Source organism: Mastacembelus armatus, chromosome 19 (assembly GCF_900324485.2).
Source record: "Mastacembelus armatus chromosome 19, fMasArm1.2, whole genome shotgun sequence".
In the NCBI taxonomy this organism is placed as follows: Eukaryota; Metazoa; Chordata; class Actinopteri; order Synbranchiformes; family Mastacembelidae; genus Mastacembelus; species Mastacembelus armatus.
The window spans coordinates 10,178,983-10,192,920 of record NC_046651.1 but is presented as its reverse complement, the minus strand read 5'-3'; the positions used below and the strand labels follow the sequence as shown (position 1 = coordinate 10,192,920).

The 13,938-nt window shown below is 43.4% G+C and overlaps 1 protein-coding gene across 3 annotated transcripts in view; it reads right to left on the bottom strand.

The window, feature by feature from the left end:
- capn15 (calpain 15) overlaps nucleotides 1-13,702 on the bottom strand; it is a 35,598-nt gene extending 21,896 nt beyond the window's left edge. The window contains exon 1 of one of the 3 annotated variants that reach the window (XM_026316296.1): nucleotides 13,370-13,702. Coding sequence is in view for 1 of the 3 variants with exons in the window: in XM_026316295.1 (XP_026172080.1) it covers nucleotides 9,241-9,419 (179 nt within the window). In the remaining 2 variants the exon portion in view is untranslated. Of the gene's footprint in view, nucleotides 1-2,551; nucleotides 2,630-9,240; nucleotides 9,420-13,369 lie in introns of those variants that run through there. The other 2 variants (XM_026316295.1, XM_026316297.1) reach the window with 2 other exon arrangements.
- Between the last annotated feature and the right edge of the window lie 236 nt (nucleotides 13,703-13,938).

Sequence of the window (13,938 nt, the reverse complement as noted above, 5' to 3'; positions counted from 1 at the left end):
TTACTTTGAATTCTAAGGAATACTTTCTTTGAGTTCTCCTGACTGACACTTATTAGAATGGGGGGGGGGGGACACACACGGGATCTCTTCCACTTCATATTAGCACATCTCTCCCCTCAGACTCTGAATGTTAATGAGGGGTAGATGGGGGCAACTTAAGGTCATGTCTGTACCCTGCCCAAACGAATTCTCAAATGAATTTTGAATGGATGGGTCTATTAATTCTGGGAGCACTTGGCATATTTTAATGGCAAACCAGCCATAATACTGGATGTAAAGCAATTTAAAACAACTACTTACAGTACCTTTCAACGGCACTTCAACAGTGTAAACTGTGTAGAGGGGGAAGTGAAGAGAGCAAATCTATTTTAGATATTTTGATTCAAAAGCATAGGGCACAATTCATCTTTCGAGGCAGGCTACTCAGTTGATTTCCACCTCCCACACATAATAACCTAAGGCAGTGCGTTATTGCAGATTGACCTGTATGTACAATTCTTTCTGTGCGTCTGCAGTTCAGTCAATCTGACTTATTGATAGGTGTATTAGGGCCTTTCAGAATGGAAGCAGCACAGTTGGATGCCTCAAAACTGCAGCGAGGAGGGTGGGGGTGTTGGAGAGGAACAGCCGCAAGGGATGGACGTGGTTGCTGTCTGGACAAACCCATAAATGTCACTGTCACTTAAGCTGCTCATGCGTGACCACCAACACAGAGAAGGTAATGTGGAAACTCTAGGGTAGCGGAGGGTGGCAGCAGCCGAGGTGCTGCCCACAGAAATGACCGCTGATCTGCTCATTTATCACTTTTTATTATATTCTACTTGGAGAACTATGCTTACATCTGAGTCTGCTTTGCCAAAGGGTTTTTTTTTTATAGGAAAGTAACAGTGTGTGGCTATTTGATAAATGTCTATACTCTCTGTGGTAACAGCCTATTTTTCTTTGGAAACCAAACTCTGATAACCAATTGTTGTTTTCGCATTAGCCCATGGAGAAAAACAACCTCCCAGTCAACATGACATTTTTATGCCACTGATGACGTATAGAAGAGGCTTGTGAGGGCGACTGCTGGTTGGCCAGCCTAGATGTTGCTCTGTTCCACTGCACCGCCATGTGTCCTGACCAGCTAATTGCCCTTAGTTCAACTCCATTAAACCTTTTCAAACCATGCGAATCTTTAGAACCCTGGGGAACCTCTTACTGACAACCTCCCCCTCCCAGCACAGTGTCCTCTCCTCTTGTCAACTGTCCTACCTAAGGTGAGCTGGAAAATGACAACAGGGAGGGATACTAATGTCTCTCTTTGGGTGTATTTGTGTGTGTGTGTGTATGCTGGCCGGGAGCTATAATTGTCTGTAGATATAGCATAGTTGCTTGCTTTAGTGTCTAACTAGATCTGTCTCTCAGTTTGTGCGTGTCCTCAGCCCAGGGCAGCAAAAGTAAAGGAAGGAGGAAGGAGAGGAGAAGTCCCAGCGTTTTATGTCAGGAGCCATTACCAGTGCATTTATTCTCATGGGCTGAAGTCAGCGTGCCAACATAAACCAGGACCCCCAGAGTGAGGAGGAAACTCAGGCTTCCAATGACAACAATAAGCAAATCTAGGAAAACACTTCTTTTTTTTTTTTTTTTTCAGAAAACACACTTGCATTAGCTTTTTGTTTTGCTTAGTCTTTCATCCCATGGTGCTATCTCCAATATCCTCCTGGTAACTATTCAAGCCACCGTGTCAGTCCCTGAGTAAGAATCTTTAAAAAAAAGCATCACAATTGATGGCAGAGAATAACACTTTACGATGCTTTACAAATATTTCATTCATCCCAGAGGAACCTGTGCCGTGTCCACAGACTACAACACATTCCCCACTCCCTGAGCAGTTTAGTGTAACATGGATGAGTTAAGTGACAGTCCAAGTCTGGCATCGGGGGGCACATGTTCATACCGTGCTTAGCTCTCCAAAGGCCTGCCTGTCTGAGCGCTGGAAACAGCAACGACAAACCCAACAACATGTGTCAGCACCTCGTGTTTGATGACAGGTTCTTCCCTGTGGCCATTTTCAGAACTGTCAGACATCTTTCATCTCCAGCAAGAAAACAATGTCAGGGTTCCAGCCACATGGAGACTTTGCCAGAGCAATTGATTTGGTTCTTGCTGGAGCACAGGGAGTTCAAATTCATTATGTTTCTGTCTGCAGCAGCCGTTGTAAGAGCTTTTCATCAAAGTGATCAGGCTCGCGAGGATTTTTGTAATATGTAACTTAATTATCTCTTTATCTGTTGCGAGCATTACACCTATCAAATGAAAGTAACACATGATGAACAACTACAACAACAATCCTGACCTTCAACCACTGTGAATTCACCATGGCTGCATACGTGCCCACATGCTATTGTATGTACAGTGCAGCCTGCAGCAGAGGATGAGCCACTATAGCCTGTGATCTATGAGACCCTACTTAAAAGGATGGTTTCCATGTACATGCTCCACTTGTTCACAGGAGCGCGTACAAACACACACATATATATATATATATACACAACATGCACGTACACACCTTTTGTCCTTGGCCCTGTGTTCAATTGAACTGTTGTAAAAGTGCCCACTTCAGCTGCTTGGTTCCTTAGTGTCGCAGACCTGGGCAGGAGGCCAACAGTTTACAGTGGTGTGTGAGAGAGAGAGAGAGAGAGAGAGAGAGAGAGAGAAAGAGAGAGAGAGAGAGAGAGAGAGAGAGAGAGAGAGAGAGAGAGAGAGAGAGAGAGAGAGAGAGAGAGAGAGAGAGAGAGATCTCACCCCTGGAAAGCCCATCAGTGAGATCCTCACTGCAGCCTGCTGCCGATAAAGTACCTGCTCCTAGTCTAAATTCTCCTAAGTAAGAGCGTCAGTGACCTCTGGCCAATTTTTTGACGCTTCACTGGCTGTAAGACAATCATATAGCACTTCGGAAGACTATTACAAGGAGTGTGAGCTCAAAAGCCCTCGGTGAAAACGAGCACACCGGTAACATTATGCTGAAGGGATAAAGTTAAATGAACTGCCATGACTGAAATGTCTTCAGGTCTTCAAGAAAAACATGCTCACAAGCAGCAGACAGAGCACAGAGGCTCAGAATGTAGATGATCCTGTACCTAAAATGGGTCAGGAAGGCTGCAGGCAATGCTAAGCCTGGGGTAAGTCTACAAACACACTGGTGACAGTGTGTAGGACACCTATGGCTGGCCACTTGGATAAACTCCACATAACTCTCTTGCGAGATCAAGTGAGCCGAGTCTCGCCAGCTTCTCCCTGCTTCACTGTGAGACATTTGGCCTTAGTGTGGCAGTCATTAGCAGTGTCTTTCCAAGGCTGGCCTTCAGCCCAGCGCCTGAGGGGAAGGTGTGATCCCTTCCTTAGCCAGCGGGGGCAGAGAGTGGTGCTTTTGCACATTGCAGCTAGTGTGTATAGCTTGCACCAAAAGCCATAAACAGTATATGCCTAGGCAAATTAGCTGCAAACTAAGCCACCAGCCAGAAGTGTAAATCTGTAAGATTAGAAGTATTTTCCTAGTAAATTAAACGTAAAGCTAAATGCCTCAACAGTGGCTACACATGGTGAAGTGCACTTGCCTCTGTTGGCATGCCTAATTCATAATCTATTCAATCCATACTGTGCTGGGTCAAGTCTGTCAGTAGACTTTACAGTTGTAGCTACTGTTTGTACCTTTAGCAGCACTGTAGAAAATATATGAGAACTATGACAGGAAGACAGATGTCTAAAAAAAAAAAAAAAAAAAAAAAAAAAAAAAAAAGACCTGAAAATTAAAATATTTTCAAAGTTGGGTAATTACTGTAACACTTTTAAACTTAGACTATCTCAAATGGCACAAATGAAACTAAAGCAACAGGCTAATTAATTTGGGAAAACATCACCTATTGCTACAGCTTCACAGACTTGTTTCACAGCTCATTAGTAGTGGAATATCTGGGTTTCTACAGCTTTAAGAAATTTTAAGATGCTCCTGTGGGGTCAGCTGGGCCTAATAAATGATCAATAATCAATATCATAAACAATCACAGTCATACTATCTTGCCATCACACTAAGGCTACATAACATAAACCTACACTCAGTAATCCCTGCACAGTGTTACGTATATAATAATTTACAATGCACTTACAGATATTAGTAGATTGATGTTTACATAAGGCATTGAAATCTATATTACAGTATTACTGCTGTGATCATTTGGAATCATTTTATTAGTCTGCTGCCTCCTCTTGTGTTATACTGTATCTCTTAATCAGCTGTTATTACTTTTTAGAACCACAAAACTAATTTCCCCACAGAAATGAACAGTTTGATCTCATGTCATATTAAATATGCTCCACTGTGATCTGTTGATAATGCACTTGATTTGTTATTGCTCTTACATCACCCCTTCTAATGTAAGCATTTTCCTGGTTTGTTCGGATATCCTGCCAAACGGCTTTGCAAAAATCAGTTGTCAGGTATTACAAATACACTCTGTGTGATAACTCGAGGTAGCCTGACTGTGCTGAACTCACTTTGAGAGACAGGCTCCAGATGCAACTCCCCACGCAAACATACCCTTAATAAAATGAGTCACTCTTGAGCTAAATATTTACAGGCACAACCGTGAGAGGACTGGAGCCGTAGGTACTGCGGTTTATAAAATGTTTGTGCTTCAAAATGTTAAAAAAACAATGGCTTGGTTATTATGTGGTAAATGACGAACCTGTGTAATAGCTGCAACCCTAGAAGTCACGGAGATGCAGTTAGTGTTTTTCATACCTAATCTACCAGCTATAAGGATATTACCTAGGGTTTTCAGAGTGCCAGTATTACTACTTGTACTTTGTGTTTTTTTTTACTTCTTCAAGGCAAACATCACTCTCAGACAGAAAGACGGTGCCAACTGAGTTGTGATTCTTGTTTAACGGAGCAGAGCTAGTTATTAAAAAATGAGACTTATCAGTTGCCAATATGCCCCTTGGATTCAACAAGGCATGAAAAAAAGATAATAAATGCTGAAACATTCTACTGCGCCTGAACACAACCAAAAAACTCCAGTGACTGGGATTAGATCAGCAATTCACACACTCTTTACCACACTTGAGGAAACCGAAAAAAGAATTTATTCATACAGTAACAAACGTGGCCTGTCTGCAGCAGTTTCAATGGCAAAAAAAAAAGTTTTCTTTATCACTTCGGTGCAGTGGGATTTTTCTTGCTTGTGAAATGAGAACAACTTAATCACTTAAAGGTAATTTTCCTCTGTCTGCCTTTCTGAGGAACCGATGAGTCAGGGTTAGATTAAATGTTAAGGCCTCCCTTCTACCTGTTTGCGTAACATGTTGTGACATGATTATAACCCAGTAATAAAACCTGGCAGGTCTGCAGAATTGACTGCTATTTATCTGAGAGGAGTATCTACAGTACAGCCACACATTCAGTGACAGATCAAGAGCTTCTACTCTGACAAGCCAGTGACGTGATACAAGGGATTGTGACAGGGAAGCCTTAGTCACAGGGGAGAAAGCAACACGATAATTGGGGAAGTTTTGATAAAAGTGACACTAAGCAGCACAAATTTTAAGGGGACTCTTTTTTTTTTTTTTTGACAGAATAGCTTCATAAAAGGTTATTGTGTTGTTGGTGGCACAAAGGCACCAGACTACCAGAGCAAATTAAACAAAAGGTCTTCTGAAAAAGCACCCTTAGGCTGAGACATTCCTCCAATGAGCTATGTTCAGGCTATGCACTAAAAGCAAACGTATCCGTCTCATGAAAAGGGAACATTACAAGAAGGGTCTGATGCTGTAGAAACAAGGATGGTGCTGTGCAAATGTTATGTGTCAGGGTAATGCCAAACATAAGAACATCAGACCATTACCATAATAAGGTGTGAATCTTTTTTTTCTGAATAACACACTGATGATACTCATCAGGAAGGGTGAAAAGAGGCAAAATAACAGCTGCATCTGACCTCCATTCATGCCCTCAGTGAATATTTTATGAACAGTGCTCATTTTTGAAGCCTAAATCTGTCAGTGATGGAGACATTTGAAATTTTAAACAGGGGAAACTGTCTTACTGGGTTCGAGTGGACATCAGTAGCAATGAGCACAGCAAGAGAAAGCAGGAAGCTGGCAGGAAGCTCCAGAATCAGGGAGGAAGGAGGGGAAGAGATAGCAGGGGCGCAGTGCTGTGGGCACCCAAACCTGGAGGGCAGGAGTACTGCTGACACAGCACTGCCTTTTAGCTAGAAGAACTTCTCATACAGCACAATGTAGAGTTTTACTTCCTGCCAGTAAGATCCAGATTTAACCCTTGATGGCAGGCCAGTAAACACCAATCCCAAGGCGATGACATGAGTAATCAGCAGGCTATATAGTATTCTTCTATAGTAGTAGTAAAATCCCAAACTCTGGTTTCTTTCTATGTGAAGACTGCCAGGTTCCCATGTGTGGTCTTATCTAGGGCCCAATGGAATTAGGTTACTGAACATATGCTACAGATTTCCATGGCAACAAGAGTAGGGGAATCTGCAATCATGTCAGTTGCCGTGCCAATAGGCTATTTTTTTCTGCATCGGTACTCCGTTTTTCATAGACAGCAACACTATCAGACAAAGACTGTACGCCAAATCTATTCTAGAGGCCTGCAGGCTGTCCCGACATGACCCTGTCTTCGTCAGACAGGCAATAGCAGGGGAGGATGCGCTGAAATAATTCAGACATAAACACCGTCAGTGACCATGCTGGTTGAATCCAAGTGGACCCGTTTTAATCCAATTAAAAGAGAGCGAGGGGAATGGAGCCACGGTGAACGCCATCATCCATTATGCTGGGACAGTGGAAGCTCTGGTATCGATTCTGGAGAGGACAGACAATAAGGACTCAGGACTCCTAGGACCATGTGCAACGTAACGCAAAAGCAGGATGAGGCCAACATAAAATAAACTCTATTGACTTAAACAATAATAGCACTGTGAAAAAAAAAAACTGCATTGTGCTGCTATTAATTAAACAAAAAGGTTGCAAGGTTATGACACACTGCAACTCACACAGGTTCACCCCTCTCAGCTGTGCAGGTTTTTAATCAGGAGAGAACCTAGAGAGTTGAAGTACTGATACAGTGCACACAAACACTTTCCAAAGTCAGTGGGTTGCTGCTGGATGAAAACAAACTGATATAAATCAAGGACAAGACCATTCATGCAGAGACCAAAGCTAAGAAAAAGAATGGAAAGAAAAAGGTTTTATAGGACAACATATTAGAGAAGAAACTGTATGAATGTAGCTGAAGTTAAGCAGGGCCCATAGTGTTCGGCTGTTTCTATATTTCATGCTCTGTCACAGCTCAGCACAGCTTGCCTACATTGTTAGGCTTACACAAAAGTGTGTATATGTACATAAGTCTATGAGTGAGTGTATGTAAGAGTGAGATCGAGTGCGGGTAGAGAAGCAAGCAAGTTCCAAGTGCTGTTGCACAGTGTATGTGTGTGTCTGTCTGTCTTCCTTGCAGCAGCAGACAGAAATGTGTGTATTTGTGGATTTGTGCATGTCTGCCTGTGTTTATATGCTCAGCTGACTGAGGGGGAAACCTGACTGGTGATGTAGAGATGAACAAACACGTGAAGAGCCTGTTCAATTAAAAAACAAGCTGATTGTATGATGCAAAAGTACACTGACAGTAAGAACTACACTGTACACTTGAGTTCAGTCATGCATGGAGCTCTGGCTGATGAAGCCATGCTTAAGCGTGGGCTAAAATTGTCCCTGTCTATATATTTCAAAATCCTAGAGAAGTGAAGCCAGGACAGCTTTAATTCTTAAATGTGGAGCAACTGCAAGGAAAGCATTGACAGCAGTGGGCAGGAATCAAAAAAGATGAAAGCCCAACCGGAGAGTGATGCTGAATAAATAATGACATCCATTGTGAGGAAATGTGATCGGGCTCTCTGAAAATCAATAACTAACAGCCGAACCACGAAGCCTCGAGTGACTCAGCAACAACTTCGGTACGCTACAGGCGGTCAATATCCACTGACTGTTCTCGTTTCAGGAGATGCGACCCAAAAAAGCTGAAGAGAAACTGGAAAAACTTCTAAGCCAGTTTCTGTGAGGGCGGCTGAGAAGATCATCTTTTGGAAGAAACTCAGTCAAAACTGTTGGATGTGCTGCACATCATACAAACTGCTGATAGGCCTTTAAAAACGTGGAAGGAAATGCCTGCAACAATGGATTATTGCAACACTGTGTCTCTTGTAAATACAGTAACTAATCCTATCTTATACATACAGTCAAAACTAAGAAACAAAGTCTATATGAACAGTATGTCTCTTGTTGCAATTCACATTTAATGTGCTCTGCTAGACATAAACCTCACTCAGTTACCTGGCTGCTGCTAATTCAATAAGAAATCTGTTCTTGGAGAAGCTCCAAATTAGATATCATGTTCTGAAAACTCCCAATAATTTCTGATAATCACATACCACTACTCACACTGAGGCTCCTCTGTGGGTGGACAACAGATGTGAGTGTTGCCTGAATTAGGGGGGGAAAAAAAAAAAAACACTATTCATTGCAGCCCCACTTACCAAGATCCGCTCTAAAACATTTAATCATTTTGAAAATGAATAACATTGAATATAAGCATGTCTTGATGCCTGATTAAAAAAAAAAAAAAGCATGCTAGCAAATCTCATCTTCTAATTACCCTTTGGCTGCTTTTCATCGCTCACAGGCAGGTCAGGTCAATCTATCTGCCCAGGCAATCCACTCAGCACGGCCTAAAGTGTGCCACATACTGTACAGCTGTGCTACAGGGAACCAGTAGGGTGGGATTTTGGTTTACAAATCTGGCTTAGTGAGATTTTGGGGGAATCAGAAAAAAACATCAAAATGTAGGCTTTGATTAGATCAACTCTGATGAAACTGTAGATTTGATTACTAACTGTGAGGGTCATGAATCCTCAGTAACTGTGAAATCAAAAATATGATTTCTCTCAAAAGAACAATTGTGAGAAAAGGTGTCATTTTACAAAACACAAAACGCACATCAGGCAAAATACTGAAGACAACATCAGCATGCCAGCCACAAAATAAAGTCAGTTTGTATATGTTTGTACAACATTTCTCCCACAACTTGCCCAGTAACCGGCTGAGCCAGGCCAGTCAAGCGCCAAGTGCACTCAGCTGAGAAATGTGTTGGCACCCGGCTGGTTAGGCAGCACTACCTCTTACCTGCGCTCTCTGTGAGGCAGCGGGGGCTGCTGCTGATGTGTGATGAAGGTGGTGCCCCACACCGGGCTGCTGTGGCTGTTCCTGAGCCAGCCCACAGTGGGTGACGATGGGTAAGGGGTGCTGCGGAAACCATGGTCCGACTCTGTCTCTGCAGTGAGAGACGAGGCTGAGCTCCCCATCGCCACGGTGGGAAGAAATGAGTCTCTGAATGCACTCTGACAACGGGGTGAGCTTGTTTTGCCTTTCCCCAGAGCACGAAACTTGACAAGGGATCTGTAGCTTTGTTCAGAGGGACACAGTCTTGGAAGAGATTGGGGGGGTTGAACACATTTAAAACTTATGTGTTTCTATTCTCTGTAAACATCATGTTCATAAGTGTCCTCCCAAAAAAGAACTATGAGCAAAAACAATAATAAAACACGGCATCAGGGGAACAAAGATAAGGGTACTCCAAACATGAGAGTAATTTGCAGGAGGCCGAATGTGCAGGGTGGATTTCTCTCAGTGCACAGGGGAAGATGTTCTCAAATCAACTAGTAATTTATCTGTGGAGGACTGCTTCAAATTTAGGACTTGGTCTCAGAGAGAAGAAAATACAATTTTCCTCACAACAGAGGCTCGTAAATCTCTCTCTCTTATAGATTTTAAGCTTGTAACACCCTGCACCAAGTCTTCCTCAGCGCCACTTGTAATTCCTCCAGCTTTCCCTCTGACACATCTCCCCGGTCCGTGCAGTCGCATCCCCGGATCCCCTCTCCTGCGATCAGAATGCCAGCAAAAGCACGAAAAGGCGTGCACAGTCATAGACGCGTTTAGTGTGTTTCAGCATTTCAGCTGCCGGTGGCTCCAGTATGACTCTGGAAAATATAAGCTTCAAGAAGTGGGGAAAAAATCATCCAGGGCATCATAACAACATGATGGTTCATATTGAAGTGCTGAGTAGAGGCATCGATCTTAGAATAAAAATCATACAAAATATGTCCTCATAGTTGTTGAATCTGTGGGTACTGAAGGAAAAATGCACTACACCCTACAAAGGGTATCAGCAAAATCTCAAGCACACTAATTTCCAAGTCTCGTCTTTCAGACATCCAGTCTGACCAACAGCTGCTGTGGAGGTTGACCAGCTGAACACTCCAACTGCATCTCTCCAACTGGATAAAATCCCCACAGGAAGGGCTTTTTGGAGATTAGACCCCGTATTGGTATTTGCAGAATTTGGGATTTTCTCATAAAAGAAAAAAAGAACAACTCACATGAAGTTACCAGAAGAAAGCCCGGAAACAGTGAAGCGTTTACTGAAAAGAGTTTTAAACACGCTCCTCTTTAAACTTCAACTGTTGCCACGGGATGAAAATATTTACAGCTCAGCTCAAGAGTTCCGCGTAATATCCGACAGAAACACCCGGGAGGAATGTTCCGTTTTCAGGCTGCGGCTCTGTGCCAAGGCGAGGACGGGAGGAGATCCTCGTTTCCCTTTTGAGAGTCACACAACTTCATTTCCCTCGAATCCCACAGCCCGAGACCGGCCAGTCTAGTTCATCGACTTGCGCTTGGATTTATGAGAACTTGCCAACCTGTCACACCAAGCCTCTACAGGCGAAGCAGCTGACAGGAACAATCACCACATTGATGCGTTTGGAGAGCAGCCTATCAATAGGTTGTAACCCCTGAGGATGAAGTCCGAGAGCAGCTGAATTCTGGGATTTGTTTTGCCTTTAATTTACACGCATCAGCTGATTATTAGGGGACCAGTGCACCATCTCGTGGGCTTAAACCTATAGTTGCCCTTGTTCCATTATTATTAATCACTGATAACGCACGCGCCCGTGGGCTTTCGATCTGGCTCATGAACAGCAACGTAAAGCGGTACTTGTATAAAAAAAAAAGGGGGGTCTACAGAGGCCAGGTAGAGTATCGTGCAGGAGGCGACATACACGCTTCAGAAAGGTCTCATCCAGGAAGAAGCACTCAACACAGTTCACCATCTACCGCCTGCGATCATCTCACATTTTCTCCAGCCTTTGAGCTGCAGATGCTGAGCCTTGCTGTCTTATATTAGTACACATCCTCGCTACAGTCCCGCTGTCGCTTTTGGATGCAAGACCCGCTCACACGGTGTAAAGCTGCTCCGTCCCAGATCGCATGTGTTCAATGCTTCCGATCGGCTACGTTTTGGGTCCCATCGTATGTCCCGTTACGTAGCTATGCTTTCCTACGCGCTTTAAATCTTCCTCACTGACAGCCTGGGAGCTGAGTGAACTGGGATGCAATCTCCTCCTAACAGCGGATTACTGGAGTGTCAGCAGAGCGCAGGCGCACTGGCCTGGCGAGAGAAGAGACATAGAGAAGAGCTGGAAGGCTGCGTTCAAGAGATTTAAATAAGCCTCAATAGAGTCCGAGCCTGCAGTGGTCTCACTCATTAATGTGAATAGTATCTCAGAATAATGACTAGACCAGCGATGCATGTGAGAAACAGAATCTGGGCAGGCCGAGGCGTGATCATTCCGTGGAAACACTTGGCAGGGAAAACAGTTTTACACACCACAAACCAGTTTTACAAACCACCTGAATGTTTTCGTGTTGGTTCAGTGAGAAAGAGGGCTTTCATGGCTGTTGTCTGAAGAGGTAGTAAAGGGTTAAGAAGAAGACAGCGGTGACTGCAACACTCATCACTGCTCAGCTGTCCCTGCACATTACTGAGATAAGCCTTCAAACTTTTCCCCTCTCCTCTCTCTTCTACTTCATATCCCTTTGCTGCCCTAATTCCTCCTATCTGATTCTGGCTCCAAATTCAGAAAAAAGAAAGAAAAAGAGCACCTAAGAATAAGAAGTAGCAGGGTCTGACGCATGCTGCATAGTTTTCTGTGCATACTTTGCTGCATAGAAAGCAGTGGGTTAGCCATTAATCAGGAAATACCAATAAATCCCAAGCACACAGAGAGTTTGGCCAGTTATTGGACTGGTAAACTTTGCTTACCAAGGTGTGTTCACAGAGCGTGACTTGTGTTCCTGCACATCAGCTGAACGTGTTGAAACTGAAACTGGTTTGTCAGGTTAAATATGACTTCCCCCGAAATTACAAATAAACCAATCTGTTACATAGTGTTGATGTAGACCAGATACCAGAGTGCATAGCTTGGAGCTGTCCAATGTGTCTGTGCCATACTGAAACAGCTTACTTGGATTAGTCATAAAGCTCAAATCAGTGATCAAAAGTAACCATCAGGTTGTACTATGACATGGGACTGTTTTTAGTTTAGCCAAATATCTAAGATGTACTACAACACAGGACATACTGTAAATACAGATATAACTTAAGGGTGCACCTGTCCAAGGGCCACCTGTCCCCCTGCGACTCAGCACCCACAGATAGAGCAGCTGACACGGTCGGTGCCAGAGAGAAAGAGACAGGAGGGAGATTGGATTTCTATTCTCTGGGGACGCAGAGGGGGGAAGAAGGGAAAGACGGGATGTGAGCTGATTTCACGGTACATTGTAAGTTGTCATTTCTACACCAACCAAAATGTCCTGATGTTTCACTAGCTTTTCTTTTTTTTCTTTCCTCTCCAGTGGACATGCTCAAAGCAGAACACAATAAGACTACCCTCTACAAGTTCACTCCCAAATAAGCCATGTAAACACTTTTTTTGTTTATTGTTGATTCTGAAGTTCAAGCCTCAGGTCACATATCATCCAGCTCGCTCAAGTGTCCAGAACAACACTGTGTGTCTCTATAGTATTTCTAGATGGAAATGAATCTGCCTGACCTTTGCCTCTGACCTGTCCAACTCCTCTTTACAGACAGGCAGAGGAAAAATGTTATTGTGTTATAAAGTGTGACTGATTAAAACGAAAGCCACAGCAGCAGTTCTGTGTAATCACAGTTTAATACAGGAAGTACTGTGTATTTGTGGATGTAAGGCTGTGAGCCCTATCATTAGCATTACCATCAGATATACAGTGTAGATAGATCAAACCTGAACAACCCCACATAGACAGCGCGAACCGAGGACACCGGGGTCTTTGGAAACAAAGACGATCTTCTTCGGGGTTTCGGTCGACATTACGGTCGCTGTCTGAAAGCTGTGCACTTTAAGAAGTCTACCCACAAATTGGCAATTCTTACCTCAAGTCGGATGAAGGGGAATTATTCCTGTTTTTCAGCCGTCTGTGCGTTAACTTTTCACAGTCATCGCGACGATAAGTTCTACCCGGGTTGTACTTAAACCACCGAAACCTTCCCAGGCTTTAGTTTCCTGCTCACCGCTGCCGCCGCATGTTTCCCACATCGATGACAAAACACATATATGTGCTGTTTTATTTTCACTCCGCCAGGTATTAACGACACTGTGGTTTACCGCCTCTATAACAGCCCAGGAAAGAAGGGGAATCTCCAAGGAGCAAACAGAGAGCCGACGTACAACAAATGCGTAACGCGGGTTATCGAATGCGCACTTACGCAAGTAAAAGTACGTAAAAGCCATTCAAGGATGCAAGGTAGAAAACTCCATTTCCCACCTTCAACATAGACGCATCAACTAGGATATCCGGGTGGCTATATCGTAACCGCTGACAAATATAAACATAGCCATATATGTGTTCTGTCCAAAATAAAACCAGTTAATAATGTATGATTCGCAATTTCTTTTCATTATGTTTGATTTTAATCTTGCGTTTCAAATCTAAGTTGTTTCC